Consider the following 24,695-nt stretch of genomic DNA (forward strand, 5'->3'; position numbering starts at 1 on the left):
GGCTAGCCTCAAACTTGCAATCCCTCTGCCTCAGCCTCCTGAGCCACTGGGATTACAGGCATGCACACTGCACCTAGCTCATGCTATTTAAAGAGTTCAAGAGCACAGAAGAAAATTATAAACCAGTCTCAAAATTTATCTATGTATATTAAATCACTTTTGTCTATGTGATTTTTTTTAATCTTTTGTTTTCATTCTCTGCACAGCTATAATATTTGCTACATCTTTTAAACAGTTTGACATATTTTGAATTCAAGCCTGTCAAATCTCACGGTTCATTTTTCAATATGAACAAGTGAAGCTGGGAGCTCACTCCAAATTGCTCAGTATTCTTAAAGATGGAATAAATTCCAAAAGAATTAAAGAATCCATCACTGACCGTACCACCCACTCTTGCTTCAGGGCTGGTCACATGCTGACTTATAAAGGAGTCTGCTGTTCCATGGACCACTCAGAGGTCCCCTCAGGGACGATAAAACAGGAACCGTTCATGCAAGCCACTGTGTGCTCTTGGATATTGTCACCAGAAATTGTTTGCTGAAACTCCCCATTTACAGACATAAACTACCAAAGCTCCCCTATTACTTTCTTTGCTCTTAAATTTACTTTTGCCTTCAAAAATTCTAGTAACTTTTCCTTTCATAGTTCATGCTAAACTTTTTACCAGTTCATCTTCTATTTCTGTATCTCCATTATTTTATATGTCCATGCTGTCACGTCTATAATTTTCCCCATGATTTTCTTAATTCTTTTATGTGTGTACAGGTATGTATGAACATATTTTATACACATAGGTAGCCAGACAAATATAAATTTATCCCATCTGCTAGAAATACATATACATTCATTTCCCATTCCCTACTACTGTTAGAGAGGTTTCAACTACTGTTAGAGAGATTTTGTTATTGTCTATTTAGAGCCTGGCCAGCACACTGAAACTACTTTCTCTTTGTTTACTCCACCTCTTTCAAATGATATGTATTTTCTTTTGATTGAATTCATGGTGCAAATCCTCAAATACTTATTCACTGGGCTGCTTCTTTTTCTCTCTCCAACAACCTACTACATGCAATGATACCTTCCTGTTTGTACAAATATCTTCAGATATTTCAGGAGCCATCTCTATGTTGTTAAGAATCTTTGGGTTTTCTGATAATGCTTTCCAGTCCCTTTCATTCTACGTTAAAGAATGATGTAAAAGAAGCACCAACAATCACTCATCTTTGACAAATCTTATATTCCCTAATTATTTACTTTGAATTTGGCTGAACCTCTGGTAATGTGTGTGTGTCTACTCAATGGCCTCATATGTAGATCCATCCCTACTTGCTACTAGAAATGTCACCACTGCTGGCAGCATGAAGCCATCTCCTCATCTTAGTGCAGGTCTAGGGAAGAAAAGCCAACAATGGTGGGACTCTCTCCAATTCTGTTCTTTCTTAAATGTACTTTTCCTTTGCTCTAATGTCTTTTAAAGCTACACAAAGCTCTTTCCTGCTACTTTGTGATTTGTGACCCTTTGTAGTAGTAGCTAGCCTGCTCATGTAACAAAATCAAAACAAAACTTTTGTAATTCATGTTACTCACATTAGTGGTTTCCCTAATCTAAGATTATTGTTTTCTCCTTTTATAAATAACATTATTGTTGCATATTATTTTATGGAAGTAGATATTCCATCTTTGGCCTAGTAGCTCTGAAAAGTCATTGTCAGTCTGGAAGACCTCGGCACTGAGATCAGCAGGCTGAGACTTGCCATCCATCTATAGCTACCTGGTCATGGACTTTAAAGCATGACATCAGCACTTAATGTGCTTACTTCTCTTCCTCTGACTAGTTTCCATTTAAAGAAGGCCTTTTCCCCTCTCTTATCTTTTTTAGTGCTCTACAGTTTCACATTATGCACCAACTATTCATTCTTAAATCTCAAACCTACCACCTTTCCTCTCTGTCTCTCACATGCCCTATGAGGTCTTCAGGAAAGAGATTTAATTTTGCCCAATCCATCTGCCTTTTCTATACATTTGATTTTGAGAGCAGCTATTTCTACTAGAATTTTTTCAACTTTGTAGAAGTTTTGTCATTATCTATGTTCCCTGGTATTTTTATTTCTCCTCAGAAATCCTTGTTTAAGCTGCTTTGTTTACAATTTTCTTCAATTCTCTGAAACAAAAACTAACTTTCTCTTCTTATACATTTCTCTTGATTAATACATCATTTTTAACATCTCCCATATACCTTTGTCATGCTCACTATAATAAAGTTTTGCAAAGGATTCTATGCAAGCATTCCAGAAATACCATCAGCCTAGTCATGAGAGGCAGGGGTCTTGTGAAAGTTTCTTGAAGGAAATGATCTGTTTCAAAGAAAATTCGAATTTTGATAGATAAAGAAAGGGTAGAAAGGAATCCCAGGCTCAAGGAAAAGATGTGCAGAGGACAAAAATGTAAAGCAGCAGGGTCTATACATCATATTGAGTCACTATTGACACAGCAAGAATGTGAGGGTCTGGGAGAGATTTGTCAGGAGGCAGGACTGCTGAAATAGATAGTGGCTATATGTAGGATGACTTCAAATGTCTCCTTATGCACACGCTAACGAGGGTCACTGACAAGCTTTAAGCAAAGGATTGTCATGACTAGGTTTCTATTAGATAAACATCCTTTAGACCATCCATAGCAAAATCAAGGCTTGAGGCAAGAGAGGGTAGATTGAACATTCTTATAGTGTCTATAAAAGAGATGAAAATTGCTGAGGCTTGAGTTCAGGGACAGGAATACCCTGCATTTTTCTGTTTTACCCTCCCCTTTGAGTAAATGCATAAGTTATCTATCCCATCCTGATCTTTAATTGGCCTCATATGAGACATCATAATATTATGAGGATAGTGTTTCAACTCCTTACACTGAAATTTCTTCTAGCCCTGATTTATGAGATCCTAGGATTTTAAAAAGTTTGTTTTTGGAGATGAGCTAGAGGAAATTGAAATTTGAAATAAAGGAAGATTTTTGAGGGATGTCTCCAGACATGGGGGAGCAAGAGAAGGGAAGAACAAGCTGAAAATAAGACAGATAAGCTGAAATACCAATCAAAGCTAAGCAATTAGCAGACCCAATATGCTTCAGTTTCTCTCAAATCCATTCCATACTTTCTAACTCCTGTCACCCATTATCAGAAACTGTTCTCTTTCCTGTATAATCAATTTCAATTGATAATGCCATTATTTGCAGATTCTCTGTATACACTGCTATAAGGCTGAGCTTGTCCTTTACTGGAACATTTTTACACACACATTCTAGATTCTTTAAAAGAGGGCCTGAACATAACTCTTCAACTGTCTTCCCCATACATGCCTATTTTATAGCATTGGACAAACTTTCCTGAACAGGATCACTTTTTTTCCAAATAAAATATGTTCTTCCTGATGGTACAAGGAAATTTTTCAAAATCTACTTCCTGGTTTTCATACCATCTTATATATAAATTAGATGCTGTTTGTCCCTTTGTTGAATCACTCACCTGCAATTTTTTTAAAAAAATTATTTTATAATTAATTTATTTTTATAATTAATTTATAAAAATTAATTATAAAAATTAATTTTATAATTAATTTGTCTCTTTTGAAGAGTTGAAGAAGAAAAAATAAGTCACTTTTTAAAAGCAAGGAGTCTAACCTAGAACTCTCCATAAAGCTAAAATTAGGGTCTTCGTATGCTTCATTCATGACTTCAAAAGATATTTACTAAGCAATAGCTATCACACAAACAGTGTATTAACCACTGGGCTCATCATACAGAATAAATCTAATGTTTCCCTGCCTTCATGGAGGTTTAGAAACTATTGGGTTAACACACCTTGAACAGGTAAGTACAAGTGTAATTGATGCCATTAAAGATAAGTCCAGAAAACTAAGAGATCAAAAAAAACGTGTTTTGTAATTCAATTTGGGTTCACAGATGTGACAGCTATTCAAATCCTTTATATCTATTTTTGCCACTGCTCTAGAGGCAGGGAAAAACAGCCTATTCACTTTTTGTTGTAGCTGGGTGGCCATAAGGACTGTACTGGCCAACAAGCTCTGAGAAGTTTCAAAGGAAGCCATGACAGGCACTACTCCTTGCTGTCTTCTTCTTGCCTTAAACTCAGATGTGATGCTTCTAGCTTGCAGTGTTCATCTTGTGAGCATAAATGTGAAAATGTGAACACAAGGACAACACATTAAGGGTGGTGGAAGAGACAATAGAAAAGCCTTCTCCCTTAATGGATCAGTATGTCAGTGAATAAATGGTAGCAATGTCTGATCTATGAATTTCAAGTTACTGCATCATTGAAGGACTTTCCATTGCACGCAATTATATGCAACCCAAATGTGTTCAAAGGAAAACTGACAATGTACTAAAGTCCAAGAAGGCTGCCTGAATGATGAATCTTTTTTGTGCTAAGCCTTAAAAAAATGTGTTATTTTAGCAAAGGAAGTTGGTAGTAGCTGCAGGCAAAGAAAAGCTCTCCAGCCATTGGAATTGAGTTATGATAAGACTTTTGTGTGAGTTGCTCTTTACTGAAGATGGTATAAAAGTGTATGCAATGGTGGTGAATAAAACAAAGGGGACCTTGTCATCCAAAGAGCCCAGTAAGCCAGTCAGAAGCCTTGTAGGGCCTTTGAAGAATTCTGGTCAATAAATTTAATTCAATGCCTTTTAAACACTCAGAGGTGAGAAATAGCATACTTATACATTAAAAAATCAATTAATTCTAGGCTCATCATAGTGACTGACAGAAAGGAAAAGAATAGATATAGAAGGCCATTGTAGAAGTGATTGAAGTTGTCCAAACTAAATAGGAATGATAGAGTGAGGGGCTGTGTCCCTGTTAGAGCATTTCTTAGAGTATTTCTATGACCTCATCTCATTTCCCAACCAGATTTACATTTTTACCTTCCCAGAATGCACCACAGATGTGCAGGGGGGCATCCTGACATCCTCTTTGACATGATGTCAGGTAGAAAGAGTTGGAAGCATATGTGTAACCCAATTAAGAGAGGAGAAAAGTAAGATGCACAAAGAAAACTGGCTTGCCAAATATTTCATCATTTTATAAGGTCTTCCAGAATGAACTCTGAGTGCTGTGTCTATGTATCATGTCAAGTTAGAAAAAAACACTTTGGCATAATTAATGTGTTATAAAATGAACATTCACTCTAAAGTTCCTCTTATTTTACAAGTCTGTCAGCATTCAGAGGTAGAAATATTTCTTTTTTGCTAATTAATTTCATAGAATAAAATTACATATATTCATGTAAGTCTAGGGGACATCATACTACCAACAAATGAACTCTTTGCTTCAGCTAATTAATTATTGATTACTGATTCCCTAAAATCTCCTGCATCAAGTTAGTGTCAATACCAATGAAAATGGCACTTAGTGTGACCCCATAATTTCCTCTATCAAAATAGTAATTGAAATATTTTATATACCTTTATTAAACATTTTCCATTTTAATTCTAATGTACTTGGAAAAGCAACAGGTAAACCACCGTTATTCCCCTTGTCACTATCACAGTTCTGGCACATAGCAGGAATTAAAACCATACACTAAATTATAACCAATAATTATTGAGCAAATTGGCAAACACTATGCTAGGGACTTTTAGTACAGAATCTCATTTAATTTCCCACTAGTTTTATAGAGAACATACAATAATTATCTCCATTTGACATAAAGAACATGGAACTTAGAGATGTTAAGTTATTTAATCAAAGAATTTAGGATATAGCAGCAGTGATTCACCTTCAATTACATGCTCAGAAGATGGGCATTACAAGCTGAAGGCATCATGTCAGAGATTAAGGTAGGAAGAATTTGGAAAGGGTAGTGCTTGTCATGGCTTCCTTTCAGATCGCACCTCAGAGCTTGTTGGCCAGTACAGTCCTACGCCCACACAGCTGCAACAAAAAACTGGAAAAGTCAGTTCTTGGATTTCCCTGCCTCTAGAGTATTGGCAAGGAATGAGAGATATTGAGAATATCTGCTGAATTCAGCTGTATCAGTGAATTTGCTGGGGTTCAAACTCAGACCACTAATAACTGATACTGCCTCTCCCAACTACATGAATGAGCGAAGAAATGAATGGATTGATTGAACTTCTCAGCAATTCACTGGTCATCGTCCAAGATTTGTCCCCAGTCATTACAAACCTTAAACTAATTAAAAATACAAAAGTTATTTTTTTATACATAATTATCGTAGTGTGCTTTCGTATCCGTGGTTCTTAGCCCATGAGACATTTAGCAATTTCTGGAGACATTTTTAGTCCTCACAACTGGAGGAAAGGGGTATGTGTGCTATACTATCATCTAGTGGATAAGGACCAGGGATGCTACAAAATATCCTAAAACACATAGCAAATCCTTAACACAGAAATATTTCCTCCAATATGTCAATACTGCTGAATTTGAGGAATCCTATTCTGTATCATATGACTGTTCATATGAAGAAATCAAATCATACAAAACCTTGCCAAAAAGTCCTCACATTTTAATCATGTTCCCAGTGTCAACTATACTTTCTTGCATCTCTTATCTCTTGGCTTTCCTTTTACTGTCACATTTACTATCACAAGATTAATTAATACTAATATAAAATTTCACTACTTGAATAGTAACAGTGAAAACAGAGATGTGGTGGCTACATTCCTTTTCCTTGTAGAGCAGCAGTGCCTTGCTGAAATGGAGACTTGACAATATGTTCACATATGTTCATATGCAGACACCTTGAAACAATGAAGAAAAGCAAGCCTCATGAACAGCAAGAAGCCATTAACCGTTCTGTTTGATCCAAAAGCTATTATATATTACACAGTCTAAAAGGTAGGAGAATAATTATGCATTCAAATACATAGATCCCAACATTTTTTATCATCTGTTTCAAAAGGACTAACTAGGTACCAAGCTGAAAATCTTGTCACATGGCAAAAATGCAGTTATGGAATCTTAACAGTAGGTGGCAGAAGCACATAAGTGCTTGAGTTTATCACTAAAAAATATAGTGGTATTTTTAATTTTATTGGAACAAAAGAAGTAAACATATTTCCCCTCAACAATTCTCACTAATGCTCTCTGTATTTTACCTGGCTCAAAACTATTAAGCTGCTATTGTTTTCAGATAAATCTACTGTTTACTCTTGAATATTTGTTTCTGTGTGAAAATAACCTGTGTACATGTGTGTAAGCACAATAATTATGCAGATAAAACTATGTATGTGCACATAAATTGAAGTATTATATATAACTGTATGATTTATCAAATTTAGAATAACTATGGTAACACAATACAATAATAATAATATTAGATACTCCAAATTGAACACTTTCTCTCATTCATTGTTTTTAACAACTTTAGAGGTGAGGTATTTGCTTTTTCCCTTTGTAGCTCAATTGCCAATGATCAGAATTGTTGAACAAATTTTTCAGGGTCTCACACTATAATGAAATATAGAATTGAGATTTATATCATTCATTTCAGAATGTCCTAAGCCTACTAGTTTATTGATATCAATAATTTTGTCTTACTAGTTTCTATTCTATCTCATCAAACATAGAGAAATTCTTAATATGTCAGACATGGTAGCATATTCTTGTAATCCCAGCTACTTTGGAGGCAGATGCAGTAGGATCTTAAGTTCAAGACCAGCCATGAAATTTAGGGTGAAGCCCAGTTGTAGAGCCCAAATGAGTTTAATTCCCAGTACTATCCCCTGCTTCTAAAAACAAAAATGCTCAATAAATATATTACATCAGTTGAAAACCAAGTGAAGCCTATTTCGTGCTTGTAAGGAAAAATAATTCATCACAAAATTTATTACTGGATGCATGTTAAAATTGGGATTATCAGGTGTGCTCCATGATAATTTAATCAGACTTTCTTATAGAAATGTTTTTCTTAATATTTTCCAGGTGGCTTTAATGTGCAGATGTTGTTTAGAATCCAGAGTAGCAAGTGTGATAATAGGTTTTGAGTAGTCTGTATGTGTTTTTTTTTTTTTTTTTTTTTTTTTTTTTTGAGGGTGGGTGGGGGGTACTGGAGATTGAACCCAGGGGTACTCAACCACTGAGCCACATCCCCAGCACTTTTATTTTTTTATTTTTTATTTTGAGACAAGGTCTTACTAAATCGCAGAAGCTGGCTTTGAACTTACAATCATCTTGCCTCAGCATCCCAAACTGCTGGGATTACAGGCATGTCTCATTTTTTGGATAAGTTTTCAAAGATAAAACCCCAAATACCAAACAATTCTGGAGGTTATGAGTGTGATGTTTCATACCAAAGGATGTACAATTTTGCAATTTGTCAAAATCGACAATGCTCTACCCATTATGTCTGCTCCCTTTGTGATTGATTTTGTGAATTCAATGACAGAAGTAGGAATTGATTTTTGTTTATTTCCATGAACAGCCTTGCCACACAAGGCCAACAGTCATAGAAGCTAGTGGTAGATGTTATTAATTTGTCCTCATTACTAATTATCTTTTAGAACCTCAGTAAAATGTGTAAGATATGGCTTGACATGCAATTTATTATTAATACTAATTCTAAATTACTCTTGCTAAACACTGTTCCTTCTACTTAATGAACAAGTGATAACTTTTTGCTGTATGAATGATAAGTATGTATCCATGAACAAGCAGATGAATAAACACAGGTAATCTGTTAAGCAATGAGATACATGGCTAGTCTTATTGGTTATTTCAATAACTCATTTCCAAGGCAACTTTGATAATTTCTACTAATATTTCTATTGGTCCAATCGTTTTAAAATTATATGGATGAAAACAGCTCAGATGAAGGGTGTTTTTCACAGTTTTTTTTAACTCAACTGTTGTAAATGTAGAACTGTTTTCCTAAATGAAAGTCAGGCAGGCTTTGTTATTCTTTTATCAGAATGATGGTATATAATTAGAAACATTTTAAGTTATTTGGAGGTGGCTGTCTCAGAAGCAGAATGTATCTTTGAAAAGAAATAACCACAAGATGGTGGGCATTGTGTTTTGGTTTGCTTTAGCTTTTAACCAAAGCTTTCCGTGGAAAACTAAGTCCTTTGAAGGACTCATCCAGCGGGTCTGCTTTGTATTACTGTGGTCCATTATGTTCAGAATCAATTCCAGATCAGTTTATATAACTCATTCAGTATTATCATGAACATGACTCCTGAATGTACTAACAGGTTTTAGAATTTTAATGCCAATTTTCCTCATAAAAGTAGTCAATGGTTTTCAGATATTTCACTTTCATGTAGACTTATCCTGATGAGCAGAACTAGGAAGAATTTCCAACCATTCTTTGGGTGAAGATGGCACATTGCCCAATACTTTAAATGGCAGAGAAGCCAGAGCAAAAAAAAATGCCAAGTAATGCCAATGTGACTGCTGGGAGCCATTAGCCAAGTAGGTATGACAATTTCCTTGCCTGTGTACCCCATGTTGCTTAGTGGAAGGACTCGTGGAAATAGGACATTTTGCAGTGACATTGCATGTAGGTGACCTTGCTCAAGGACCAAGGCGGATCCGGGTTTAGGGTGTTCCCGGTTTAGGGCATTCCCAGTTTAGGACTATCCGGGTTTAGGGTGGTTCCAGGTTTAAGGTTATTCCTGCTGGGAATAGGGTGTATCCTGCTGCCTGAGTTCCCCTTGAGTTCTCACGGGATTCAGACAGTATTTTTTGGGAGACAGAAGCCCAGTGGGGGTGGATTTGGGCAGAGAACGTGGATTTCCCCAGAACGTGATTGTAGAGTGCCAGTGTGAGTTCGGGAATAAAGAATTGCTGTTTGAATCTACAAGGTGTGTGGTGGCTCGTGATTTTGTGCCCAGCCAGACTGCGGCATGTGACAGCAGAAGTAAAGGAGGAGACATACTTAACAAGGAGAACCCAGAGAAGCTTATAATCTATCCAAATTGTCAAAGCGCAGATGCAGAGGTGACTGGGGCATTGCTTGATTCCCAAGACACCAGCAAAGTCCTTTAATCAGCACATACATTGTTCTGCATATATTGTTGTTCTTGAATATTAAGCAGCTGGTGACTCAGTGCCATCTGGCCCTTTCTGATTGAGCATAGCTCTGGTACAGTGAGAATGTGTCAGGAGTAAGGGAGAGAAGTTTCCAATGGGAGGATGTGTCAGAGTGAACCAGAGAAGGGAGGAAGGAGAGTCTCCCGGGCTGAACAGAAAACGAGGAGGTGACAGGGCACCTATGCTTTGCACAGTTGACTTTCTCTTCTCTACAGACTATAAGGATGTGATTTCTGAGTGCTGTGGGGATTTTGTTGTTGTTGTTTTTGCCTTTTTTTTTCTTTTCTTTTCCCTCAGTAATGATGTGAGGTGTGGACTTTGGAGCATACACAGTGAGTGGCTAGGATGGGAAGGAACTTAGCAAATTTGTGGGTAAGGGCTGAATGAACTCTTTACAGGGATCAGCTGCTGCTTACAGGGTAAGAAATCGCTACTATATATATATATATATATATATATATATATATATATATATATATATATATATATATATATATATATTGCTCTTTACTTACAGGTATTTGGGAAACAGTTATTTCTATATTCATTTTATTGATAAGAAAACTTAGGTTCTCAAGTCAGTGATTTGCCAGATAACACTGGGTATGGCCAAGCTGGGTAGGTTGGTGGGTGGTGAGGACTGTCTGAGCCTGAAAGGACATTGACATCATCAGTTCAAAGCTTTCTATTTTGCTGTTGACATCAAAGACCCCTGAAATGATAAGATGTCCCCAAGTTGACTTATTTGTAATGGAGACTAGAATCCCAGACCAGCTGTGTGTTAACTTTGTGGAGCCCTCAAATAGTGCTCCCCAAGTGGCTGGCAATTAAGGATTCCTTCTAACTTATTTTTTATTTAAACACCATGTTTCAAAAAAATAAGGGGGTGAGGACAATAACAACAATGATGATAATCATTCTTTACTAAGAGGCTACTATGTGCAGTATGGGTTAGGTGACCTCTCTAATTATCAAGACAAATACGTCATAGATGTTATAAATCACTTTCCAATGAAGGAATTCATTCTCCCAGCAGATGTATAACTCACTCTAAGTGACAAAAACAGTACCAGGGGCCCATCTTATATTATAAAGAAATTTTCTAGCAAAATTTATTCATTAAATAAATTAATTCCTAGTTTAATTAATCAATAACATATGTAGGCCATGCAGAAGTTCAGATCATTAGTATAAAAATTATATTAATCTGTCCTAAAGTCTGTTTTGGTGAGCCCATTCATCCTTGACATTAATAAATGTATTAGTTCCATCGTACTGAGATACTGAATTTAACCTATGAGTATTTCTACAAGCACATGACAAAGGTATATGTTTAACCTGAAGGAATAACTACCTTGTTAGATGACTAGAAAAATAATTCCAGCTGATATTATATTTTTACACTATATTGCCTTGAGTTAAATAATAAACATCAAGGTTTGTTACTTACATATCTTTAGCTCAAAGCACAAAGAACAACTGTTAAGATTTGCTTTCTATTAGGTTCCCAGTGTAAATCTACAAGTTGTTAAAGGGTTACTAATCTGTTCCTATAGAAACAAAGGCACTATAGCCATGCAGGAGGTAATGAGCACCAAATGTCTCTGAGAGAGAAAAATTACAAAAGAGAAATGATAGATGGTACTTGCTAGAAAATTTAATTAAAACTGTGAATGAAAAATTTTGAATCAGACTGAGTAGCAGCTGCACTCATACATGACCTGCTGCAGTAGCAGGGGCGGGGACATGTGCCAGGAAATATTCTGTGAAAGCAGCCATACCATTCTTGAGTTTCATTTAATCCAGCTCTCCATGAGGCCTTGTTCTGAAGGACCTTCTAGGAGACGCCCCCACCTCAGTGAACCACTCAGAACACAAAGCAATCTGCTCTTGGTTGCTTAGTGACACTAGAATGTAGGCCACAGGATGTCTTCAGTTTATGGTAGCTGTCCCTGGTTAGTCAAGATACAATATACTCTGCCACTCTGCACTTCTGGTTTTGCTGCAATAATTAAGCAAGACTCCATTTGCAATTCCTCTAAGAACTATGATTAAGAATATGAGTCATCTATGTAAATACCATAACATATGCTCCCTGCCTAAATTGCTTCCTTTACCAGAGAAGCAAGTAGGAGATGCACTGCTTCTCAACCATACCTACGCTTATCCCCTCACTGGGCACTGACATGTCTTTGGGACAGGAGGAAGAAATTGGATTAACATAACATGAAAAATGGATCAGTCTTAACTCCATCACCTATAGGTTGTTTGTCTTTAGCCTGATCTGTTTATCTCTCTGCTTCTCATCTGTAAATCTATCTAGTTTTAGGGGGATATAACAAGGTCAAACGTTCTAATTTAGAATGCTTTGAAAATGATGAGGCATTAAATAAATATAAGGTACTGTGACTATTTCTTATTTCTCAACTATACTTATTCATTCACCACACTCTTTGAAAGGTCAAGACATAGATGAACAGACATAGATTGAATCTAATCTTGAGTATAAGAGTATCAAGCAGCTTGCAAGTTAATCCATTTCATCATAAAAACACGTTATTCCTTGTTAGAATCAATCTTGACTTGTATGTCTCCTGTATGGATTTCCCAAAACAACAAAACTTAAAAGCACTTTGCAATATATTGTTTCAACAAGGTCTGGTGGTGCATGTCTATAATCTCAGAGACTCTGGAGGCTGAAGAAGGGTGATCTCAAGTTCAAGACCAAACTCAGGAACTCAGTGAAGCCTTCAGAAATTTAGCAAGACACTGCCTCCGAATAAAATAAAAAGGGCTGGGGATGTAACTCAGTAACCAAGAGCCCTAAAATCAATCCCTGGTACATGGGCATGCATGTTTGTGCATACACACACGTGCGCGTGCACACACACACAACCATATTGTTTTAATATCAGAAACTTTTGTTCTTTAAATTTATTAATAATCATAGAAATAAAGTCTTAAGTCCAAGGTTCAACTAATGTGTGGTGACCTTCCAGATTGCCATTCAGAGTGATCAGGACTTAGCTCCCAGTGTCTCTTCTCTTCTTCCAGAGCAGCAGAAATTTTAGCTGGGCACATAGATGCCCAGTATAAAAACTACCTTCTTAGTCTTTCCTGAAACTAGATGTAGCCACATGCTTAAGTCACAGTTAATAAGATCTATGCAGGACATTCAAGGGACAGCTTCCAGGAACTGTCCTGAAGGAACACATGTGCTTCTCATCCTTCCCTCCATCTTTTCTGCCTGAGACAGGGAGCCACCTGGATAAGATGTGTCTGAGGGCCACTACTATCGATGTCAGAGGAGCTCAGTCCTCGAGGACTCCAAGAAGCAAAGTCATCAAGATACCCTGGACATTCAGAAGAGAGGACTGTTATCCTCTCTAAGCCACTGCTGCTTCATTTATTTGTATTTCAGCCAATCCTACCCCTAATTGCTGAAATTACTGTTCTTCATCTTTGTTTTCAGAGTTCCTCAAATTTCAAAAATTATACATTATTTCCAATTAATATTCACTTGACAAATACATATGAAGCAACTCAGTGCATGTATCAGGCAATGTAGTGGAAAGTACATTGCACTGGGGAGAGAATAGTAGCGATTCCTGTATAAGTTGTCTCTTAAACTCATGTTGTCTTATTTATTACTATAAAAATCTAAATACTGTACAACATATAATATGATTATATAATAATAAGAAAATATAGATTATGTGTGCTTAAAATTGTTCCTATTTCTCAATATTTCCAATTATCATAATATAATGATATTAATATTTAAATAATAATACATATGTAAGGTCTAGATTAGGATTTCCAACATATTTTAATGCACCTGTGTCAATTTCATTATAAACACAGGATTGAAAACTTGGGACTTAATGAGTTAATGTCCTTAGCAGTGAAGAAAGAAAACGCATCAAAGATAAATGGCAACATGAATGTCTTGCATGAGAAGTGCAGGGTGCTTGGGATGAGCATCCCTTAACACACAAATCTAATCAGTGTCCCAACTCAAGGGAGAAGGAAGGTTTATTGGAAGACAGGACATTAGGAGTGACAGGTGTAAAATTAAAATGAGATGTTAGACACTGGGCCGAGAGGGAAGGCACATTGCAAATAGAGGAGCTCTTTCCACAGGCCCTCCAGCAAGAAAACGCACAATGGGTGGAGAAAAGAGAAGTTCACCATGGCTAGGCCAAGGCAGGGACCTCAGACACAGGTGCAGTGGCTACCACAGTCCGGTCCCCAGATTCTCATCCATTCTCTACTGTCTCCCAGTCACTTGCCATGCTGGAGAACAAGCACAAAATGAGCCAGAGAAAGGATTCGTGGAGAACCAAATTCCATTTTTTCAAAAATTTCTTGTGGGTGAAGAGAAAGAATTTAAACCCACACCCCACAATCAAAGTATTCCCTGATTCTAGTCTTTTCCTTTTTTAATCCAAAAGGGAAAAACTGAAGTGAAAAGAAGATAACACTTAATGGGATCATTGTTTTGCCCTAGTTTATGTAAGAATGAACAGACCAAACTAAAATATGCAAGTCATTCCTCTCAACAGAACACTTCTTGTTCCCTTCCGTTTCTAATCTACTCATTTACAGAAATAAATAAATATATTTCTCCTCTTCAACAGAAGCTGCCTCCCCAGTAGTTTTTCTTATTCCCCATGTTAAGGAATTTTCTGAGAATGCATTTCAAAGAACAAACATGCACACACACACACACACACACAACTTAAAATCCTCACTTTTAAGATCTTCCTCTACTGAGCAAACTGAGAAAAGTCTATCAGCAGGATTAAATAAGGAATGCAGGACACTGGAGTGCAGGTGTCCTTTTAAATCTATATAATTTCTGCCCACAGGACATTGTAGGCATGCATACATAAATGGGTTGTATTTCCCAGAACTGCTCAAATATAATCTTCTGCATTTCTCCTCAAATAATCCAAGCTCTGAACTTGACCTTCTTGTCACCTCTAAATTGCTTTTCCTGAACTTCTTAAGACACACCATTTCTCAGCATTTAAGTTTCCTTTCAAATATCACCTACTTAAAAAGATCATCCTTTACAGTTTTTTTTTTTACCTGAAGTTACCTCTCCTGCACCCCATTACTCAATATTTCTTCAAATATTTCCTCTTAACATTTTCAGAACACCACACTACCTTGTATATTTGCTTACTTGGGATGAATCAATTTCTGCTATAAAGCCTACTTCTTAAAGGCTAGAATCATGTCTTATGACCATGTAGGTCCCAGAAGCTAGAAAAGAATTTGTGTAATATCTGCTGAGTGAATGAATAATCCTTCCTCTAAATATGACTCCTATAGTTCACATTATAGATGAGTCACAGATATTTTAAACAACTTTATCGAGGTTATGCCGCAAATTGGTAGCAGAGTCACTTTACCTCAGAAACTCATTTTTCTTTCCTTAACTACTTTTCTTTTTTTTCTGCTAGGGGAGTAGTAATGTCTATTTAGAAATCATAATTTTCAAAATTCTAGTTTTAACTTTGCCTCTTCTATTTTCTTACTATGCAATCAAATCTATCCTCAAAATAGTACAGTATGTGTATCTCTTCTTTGAAATGCTAGGGATGATAAGTATTTCAGATTTCAGAGTTTTTTGGATTTTGTAATATTTGCAAAGTCTGTACCAATTGAAACTATGTATTTAAAAATTTGAAAATTCAAAAATCTAATGCTCAAAAAGTTTGAATTTCAGAGCATTTCAGCTTTGGGACTTTCAGGTTAGGAATGTTATCATTTTTTATACAATTTTAATTCTCTTTGCTACCATCTTAATTAGTGATTATATCATATGATCAATTGTAATAGCATCCTAATTGACAGTTTTGTGTTTAGTTTCTTTCCACACTAACCTATAATTCTATTTACAAACCTCTGCCAATTTAATTGCCTTAAACCTCAATTTCATTATGCTATTGTTCAATATCTTCAATTGTTGTCTAAAGTTTAAAATATAAGTTTTTGGCTTTATAATCAAGGCCAATAAAAATTGTCCCCAACTATTTTTCTCCTTGCTATGGTTTGAATATGGTTTGTCTCAAATGAAATTCATAATGGAATTCAGTTCCCATCATAAGGTATTATGAGGGTGGAAACTTAATATGACTGTGATACTCAGAGGGAGAGTTTTGAGGAGGTGATCAATACTAGACAAGTCACTAAATTAAACACTGGTGGCTTTATAAGAAAAGAGAGAGACCAGAGGACACACACATGGTTTCCCTGTCTCCATGTGATACTTTGTGTTGCCTTGGAACTTCATTAGCAAGAAAGCCATCACCAGATGTGACCCTCAACTTTGAATCTCCAGAGTCATCAGTGAAAATAAGTCTCTTTTCTTACCCTATCTCTGGTATTGTGTTATTAGTAACAGAAAACAGCTCATCTTTCATATCATTACTTATGATGAACTTATTTAATAATCTATGTCAGGGGTCAACAAACTATGATCCATAAGAAAAATCTGATCCATACCCTGTATTTATAAATAAAGCGTTATTGAAATGCAAACTTAGTAATGTATTACTTATTATAGTTAAAACAATAGAATTAAGTAGTTATAATAGAAGCCATATCGCTCAAAGTTTAAAATAATTTTATCTGGACTTTTTTTTTATCTGATGCTTGATCTATGTGTTTATCTTGTCTCCCCACTCCCAGAATATGAAAAAAAAGACTGTTTTGTTCACAACTTTATCCATGACACCATAGTTAGGCGCACATAGTAAGTGCTTAATATCTGTTGTTGCTAACTTGCAGACTTAATAGTAGAAGAATACATTGTGTTATCTTGTGCCCAAAGCTCTGAATTCAGTCACACATCTGGAATCTCTGCTTTCTGGTTATATATGTAAAAAAATTTGCAAATGGCCAAAGAATACTCTAGGGAGGATTTCTGGACCAAGGATCAGTTTTATTATAAATGCTTTGGTCTTACTGCAAAGCTTACTGCGGGTGGAGTACTCTATTTTTTACAACCCTGCTATGCTAAATGAAACATGTACTAAATCACCAGGCAAACCTGGAAATGAGAATCTGGGCAACATCTGGAGAATGAGAGATTTGGGTAACAAATTTCGAAAAAGTTGTTGATAGGAACAGAGGTATGTGCCTTTACATTAATTTATTTGACTCTTGTCAATTGATATTACCCAGAGATTTAAAAAAACACTAGTTATAAATATAAAAACACTGTTTCCCGTTATTCTCTTTTAGTTTTCTATGAGTAGCCTACACTTTTATTCTATGTAAAATTCTCACCATAGAAACCCCTTATTAACAAGTGGAAATTATGACCTATTGAAACCTAGCCAATTCCTCTGTGCCAGGCATATTGCAGAACAAGCCAAAGTCAACATGTTGCTTTTCAGTTACTGTTTAAGGAGCAAAGATGAACTTACTATTTCAATTTTAAATAACTATACATCAACATAGAAAGCCTTACTCAATAGGTCATAATATATATGTCTAGAAATTTATCAAGTAGCCCTCCAGGCTGAGTCCCACACCCAAGTCCAATGTGGTTGGATGGTATTCCTCCAATTTTACACCCTTTTGATTCATTCTCTGCACAAACCAAATGATTGAAAATCACTCAGATTTACTCACATCTTTCCCATTCTAAGAAATTTTTTAGAATCTCTTTTTTTGTCCTCAGAGGAAAGTCCACATTCTCGTAACACAGGAAGACCTTCATGAACAGGCTGTGTGTGTCTGCCTGGCCTCTCTCTCTCACTTTCCACACCAGCCTCTCATGGCCCAAGCCCCACAGGATCCTCTGTGCTAGCTGTGCTTTGGGCAGTTTTGGAAATGTCTTCTTCTATCTCTGTTACCCCATCACCACTTCACTGGTGTTTGTAGGCCTTTGTGGATGCTGGTAACTTTCTGATTCTGATTGGAACACTTCTCTGCTTACTAACGTCTGCTTCTTAGAGTCTCATCTGGTCTTTACTTTTTTCTAATGACTTTCCTTGACACTTAAAGTCCAGATTAATAGAAAAACCTTATAATAGGGAAGCCTCTCCTGGAAATTCCAACCCTAAATACAACCCAAGAAATACATCTCATGAAAGATTAATGAAATATACTTCTGTGGTGGTAACATTAAGTTGATGTCTCCCTCAACAAGACAGTTATTCTTAAAGGCAATATACCAGGTACCATTTTAAGTACTAGTCCAAGCACTCTTAGCTAAATCTTCAAATGCTTAAAAAAAAGATATCTAGGAATTGTTCTTTTAAAATATGGAAGGTGTGGTAGTGCATGCCAGTCATCCCAGGAATTCAGGACGTTGTGGCCAAAGGATTGCAAGTTTAAGGCCAGCAATTTAACAAGACTCTGTCTCAAAAATAAATAAATAAATAAATGCATTTAAAAAAAAAAACGGCTGGGGATGTTTCTCAGTGACAGAATATCCCTAAGTTTAATCCCTACTATGCAATAAACAAGCAAATAAATAAAATATGGTAAAAGTGTCCTGTTGAAAATGACACACTAAATATATTTTAATCAAAAGATGTCTTTTTTGAATTTCCTTAATTTTAAAACACCAGAACATGGTTGAAGATAATGTGACTCTAACACATATATTTGAAAAGGTATTGATTTGTTTTGGAGAAATGCCTGTGGCACAGTACATAGGTTTGGAGGTGACTAAGTGTAAAATCTCACAAAATGAAAAAGGAATTTTACTGTGTTAAACTGAGAATACCCAGGCAGCACATAATGAGTGAAAGCATTTTTAGTACATGAACACCTCCCTCACTAGCCTCTGGTTATATGTAAATGGCTGGAATCCAAATGGTTAAAATAAATGTTTTCAATGTTTTAAATAATTTGCCATGGGAGCAGGAACAAGAAGTGTCATTTTGAAATGATGGCCAAGTGAAAGGAACTGATCTCAGCAATGCAAACGAAAGCAGGTAGAAAAGTAATCTTGCTTCAGAGAGAATGACATTCTATCACAAACCAGCTCCAAGAGGAATGGTCAATTTTAGTCCTACACAGATGTGGCCAGGTTGAGTGTGGTCTATGCAGGAGGGATGAAGGCTGAGGTGTGGCATTAGACCTGAGAAGCAAAGATGAGGAGAGTGTAAGTGCCCTCCATGGAAAGGGGCTTGAAACGAGGCAGGGAAAACTGAAAACTAGGCACAGATGTGCATTATGAGATTCAGAAATGAAGACTTGGCAAGCATTCCAACAAAAGTTGAAAAAGCCAGAGAGCTGAGCTTCCTCCAGGGAGTAATGCAAGAGGATTAGGACCGCAAGCAGCACTCTGCAGCCTCTAGGAGGAGGTTGGCCTGTGTAGCACTGTGAACCTTCAGTTATTTCAACCCTCAGCTCAAAGGTGTGACAAGGCCTTTAAAACCCTGTTTTACCCCTGTTCCATGGTTTAAGAAGCTCTTAGTATTCTCCCAGAACTTCCTGAGTTCCAGGATAGAAGGAGAGGTGACCCTGAAAGGGGTGAATCTACTGAAGGCCCTTGTTATTGCTATAGGACAAGAAAAGTGACAACTGACATAGCTCTGAACTCATTCTTTGGACATTCCGGGGTCTATGAGAAATACAAGAAGCAAGACTTGCTCTTGATTTTAGTGCATTTAATTTCAATTAAAACAATACCTTTGCTCTCACCTTACAACTCTATTTCCACTGAAAGAAATCCAAGTCATCCTGAAGGGAATGACACTCTCTGATTTGGCCAAACACCCTCTCTTCTTCCTCATCTTCTCTGGGGGGAGAGGTAAGGAAGAGAAAAGCATGGAAGAGAACTCTGTACAGTGTTCAGCCTTCCCACAGGAGGACATGAACTGCCCCTGAAGAACTAACATGCCAGCTCCCTTGCAGCCTCTCATGTAACATCCATGAGGATACTGTGATTTTTAAAGACTCATCCTAAAATTAGAAGAATCATTTCTAGAGTTTTCAGATAACCACTTCTTATCTCTCAATTCAGTAAATATGCCCCTTTAAAAGACACTTATCAATAAATGTTGGCGAGGATGTGGTGAAAAAGGTACACTCATACATTGCTGGTGGGACTGCAAATTGGTGCAACCACTCTGGAAAGCAGTATGAAGATTCCTCAGAAAACTGATAATGGAGCCACTATTTGACCCAGCTATCTCACTCCTTGTTTTATACCCAAAGGACTTAAAATCAGCATACTATTGTGATGCAGTCACATCAATGTTTATAGTAGCTCAATTTACAATAGCTAGACTATGGAACCAACTTAATTGTTCCTCAGTAGATGAATGGTTAAAGAAAATGTGCTATATATACTCAATGGAATATTACTCAGCTTTAAAGAAGAGTGAAATTATGACATTTTCCAGTAAAGGTTGGAGTTGGAAAATATCATGCTAAGCGAAATAAGCCAATCCCATAAAACCAAAGGCCAAATGTTTTCTGTGATATGCAGATGCTAATTCTGGATAAGGTGGATGGCACTAGGGAAGAATAGTGTTACCTTAGATTAGGTAAAGGGAGGTAATGGGAAGGTAGGCAAGGGGATATGGAGATAGGAAAGAGAGTAGAATAAAACAGACATTATTACTGTATGTAATGACCAATAGGATTCTGCAATATGTACACTCAGAAAAATGAAATTATATCCCATCTATGTATGATGTATCAAAGTCATAAATGTGTTCTACTGTCATGTATAGTTATACTAATTAAAACAAATTAAGAAATCTTTAAAAAGATACTTCTGAATATTTAAAAAAATTTTAACTAGTGAAAAGAACATAATTATTAGTATTTTGGGAACAAAGAAAACCTGTTGGGCAGCATCTGCTTTAACAAAGTGACACCTGAGTAGTGAAAAGGGAAAGTTAGCACCAGCCCCAAAAAGTGGTTCAATCAACTGTGGTGATGAATGTGGGTGGAGATAGTCACAAAGTAGCTCCACAGATAGGTTCATTCAGTAGCAATTTTCTTCCCAAGTTTTTAGGGACCATCTTTCTACAGGTCCAAGGAAAGTTTTGCCTGGTGTTTCTGCCACCCACCTCCTTCATGCACTGCTAGTATCTATCATGTATTTTCAGGTTCATTGAAGAAATTTTCAAAGTGACTTTTCAAGAACTCATCTTGTTCCTCTGTTAGCCAACTATTAACTGGGATAACCAATTTAACCATATTGAATTTTCATAATAATTAGTATCTGACCTACAGAGCAACTGCATCCTCGAGATTGCTAATAGCTCTTTCACATGGCACCCACACATGTAGATAGTGGACAAATAAAGGCACATATGATAGATACACATATGATAGATAAATAATGTGTTTTACTGTACTCTTTCAGAAATCTAATTGTAATAATAAAATTCCATGATACATTCATCATGTAAGAACAAAATTTACAACTTGGAGTTTCTCTAAAATTCACCTTATATATGTGTATGTCATATACAAAACTTTCTCAAGTAAGTTGTTCTTTCTGGATCATAATTATTAAAACCTAAAAATGAATCCATCCTCTTATGTGCACTGGTAAACTCATGACCTCAAAATCAAGTCCTATCTAAGTCCTCTTCTCTTTAAGCTTTATCACACTGAAGTAATAAATCACACATGTTAGTTAGAACACCACTAGAGGTTAGGTATGGTGTCAGGAGCAGAAATCTGGCAAGGGACCATGAGCTTCCATATATGTTAAACCACAAAGGGCAATCTATGAAGTAGTAGTAGAATGAAAATTTTCTACAATTAAATGGTACTTAATTTTTATTCCATAAATGTGTTATTTAAAGTATTTGAAAGAAGACAAAGATAATACTGCATATGGAAGCTAAATCCAGGTTTATATTTTAAAACAATTTTAATGTTAAGAGCTATGAAGGCATGCACTGAAGCATGAGAATTATACTACGAAAAAGTTCAAAAACAACTAGGTTACTGCTTTCTACTTACCTATGATCAAACCCAGATTACAATTTTTACAAATATATGGAAAACAAGGGAAACAATTCTTAGTACCTCACTGAAAGAAACAAAAAAAGAAAAGGAGTAAAATATTCACTTGGAGTGCTCAACTCCCATCATTTGATTGGAGACCAACGCTTCAGCTTCACAGTGAAAGCAAAGAGGAGAGGTTTCCCCTTAATTATCTAAGTAATTACCTTAAATGTCTGCTTTGCTTTGGCTGTGGAGACATAGGCACAACCATGAAGACCCTACTAAAACAAGAAGATACGAAGTTCATAAAATGCTCTCCATCTTCATTAAGAAAGGCACTTGAATATCACCTAAAAATGCAAACTGGGTTCTTTTGTGACAAGATTAAGAAAACTATCTTCAATGAAATAACTAAATCTATATATCTTTCAGTATCTTATAGTAGGAAAGTGTTATTGCATATACCTATAATTTGAGAATTAAAGACTGTGTTGACTGTTATCATTTAGAAACACAAACATTAAAACTATCACTTTTTGGAAACTTTTTCTCCTTTTCCAATACAAAATATGTAAGTAAGAAAATAATTTTGTCTGGGAAACAGTCAACAAGTCTGTGTCTCAGTTGCACAGATGAACTGTACCAGAGTCCAGAGAATGTATAATAAAGTCTAGGGAAATTTTTTAAGTAAATGAAGTCTTTCAGTGTGAAGCTTCCTGCTTTGGTGCAAAATCCTGCCATCTTGTTCTGACTCCTGTGGTACTCACTCTGTTCACTAACATTAGCCTCTTGCTTTTCTTCACAAGAGGCTACCATTATATTTGCCTTCAGTAAGTTGTGTGGGAAAGGAGAACACTTTCTACTCTACCATTTCGTTCTGTTTTCATTAAAAATGTAATGATGCAGCATCCTGATTGCTCAGTGGTTACAAGGAGAACATCAATTTATCTGAAAGTTGATTTGTTAAGGAACTTTCAGTAAGAATTCAAAGTACATATCCCAGATTCCCTGACTAAGCATTAGGGTGACAAAGTAAAGTCATCTTTGGGAAAGATTTTTTTTTCCTTTCCCATGATTAGATATGATCATGGCTGTGATTTTTGTTCATGTATTTTTATTTATTTTTTTTAGTTGTAGATAGACATAGTATATTTATTTTTATGTGGTTCTGAGGATCGAGCCCAGTGCCTCACATGTGTGAGGCAGGCACTCTACCACTGAGCTATAGCTCCAGACCTTGTTTATGTATTTAATTAAGGCCATCTTCCCTTTTATTCTCATAATATTTTATCTTCATCTTTCCTTTAGTGGATGTAGGTAAATACATTATCCATCAAATCTATGGATGGTAGGCATGAGGGAAGGGTCTCCTCAATCTTTGTTGCCAAGATGTTGATTGAAATTCAGGTTTATCTGTAGTACTCCTTGAAGAATTTTGTTGTTGTTACAAAATGTTGAAGAAATGCAGGAGATAAACAGAAAATCTAAGGTGACTATCTCTTGAGAACACATACACTTAATTAAAAAATATCACTGGTACTCGTCATGTTAGCTGTAGGTTTTTAGTGAAATTGTAAGAAATTCAAAGGTGTTTCATAAACACTGTGAGAGTTTTGTGACATGCACACTGTGGTCTAACATTTTCCTTGTGCAAACCTAAAGCCCACCTAAGATTTAGTCCTTCTAAGAGGGCAGGCAATGTGATATGAGCAAAAATGTGTAGCTTGTAAGTTTCTATAATTTTCTAATAACCCAGGAAGTCTATGACTAACAAATAACAGTCCTAGATTAGGTAATGGCATCATGACTAATACATTGGTAGATGATGACGAATTAATATGCTGCTCTTTGTATGGGTGCTGCATTTGGGATTGGGATTCTTGGAGACCTCATGCTTGATGCATAATTTGCAATCAGTTTTTCCTTTTATCTGCTTTATGAGGTCTCAGAAAGACTACCCAACTATCTCTGTAACCCATATTGTATGATATTCTGCAAATACAGAAAAATTATGACAAGTGATAATGTTCAGAGTGAAAGAGACTGTTATCCAAGGTGTGAGTCACTAGGAAAGGAAAGAAATCATTGGTGGGTTGGCTTAAAAACAACACAAAGGGAAGCCCTTCACAGGTGATGTCTCTAATACAATATTTAATGGAATAATAGTTACCTGAATTTTGTCTATAACACAAACTAAATTGAACAACACTGGGCTGAATAAAAGGCATCTTTCAATGTTTGGCAACAGTATTGGAGGGAGAAGATGTGAATGTGGTGCCAGAGGACTAGAAGCTGGCATGAGTTGCTACAGTGTAAAATAAAACTGCAATTAGGAGACAAGTAATGCTCTGACTGTGATTTCTTGTGATTGTTCTACTAGAAAAAGTGGAAAAATACTGCTTAATAGCTTTTTGAGTTTTTTTTTTTTTTAGTTTTGTTTTCCAATAACATCAGGAAGTTCATTTGAAGAAAATTGAATGAGATAGCGTAAGATTCAATCCAAATTATCACATTTTGTTCCTCCCACAATCTACATAAAGAATTCCTCAAGATCTCAATGTGCTTCTAACAAGATGGCAGGAAATGGGAGACTATAAATTTCAATATAACATATGACCAAGTTTAAATTAATACTAATGGGATATTAATTATTAATGAAATTATAAACATATTCATCCTTAAAATTAGT

The 24,695-nt window shown here is 36.1% G+C and overlaps 2 protein-coding genes across 4 annotated transcripts in view; one reads left to right on the forward strand and one right to left on the reverse strand.

Annotated features, from left to right (window-relative positions):
- Svip (small VCP interacting protein) overlaps positions 1–24,695 on the forward strand; it is a 66,440-nt gene that overhangs the window by 27,421 nt on the left and 14,324 nt on the right. The window lies entirely within an intron of this gene.
- The window catches only part of Gas2 (growth arrest specific 2), a 116,036-nt gene that overhangs the window by 16,565 nt on the left and 74,776 nt on the right, over positions 1–24,695 (reverse strand). Inside the window, exon 7 of one of the 2 annotated variants that reach the window (XM_071616330.1) lies at positions 22,231–22,284. The exons of the other annotated variant lie outside the window; for it this stretch is intronic. Coding sequence (XP_071472431.1) covers positions 22,231–22,284 — 54 coding nt within the window. The remainder of the gene's footprint in view (positions 1–22,230; positions 22,285–24,695) is intronic. 2 annotated transcript variants of the gene reach the window in all.

This window comes from Marmota flaviventris, chromosome 9 (genome assembly GCF_047511675.1).
Source record: "Marmota flaviventris isolate mMarFla1 chromosome 9, mMarFla1.hap1, whole genome shotgun sequence".
NCBI classification, from domain to species: Eukaryota; Metazoa; Chordata; class Mammalia; order Rodentia; family Sciuridae; genus Marmota; species Marmota flaviventris.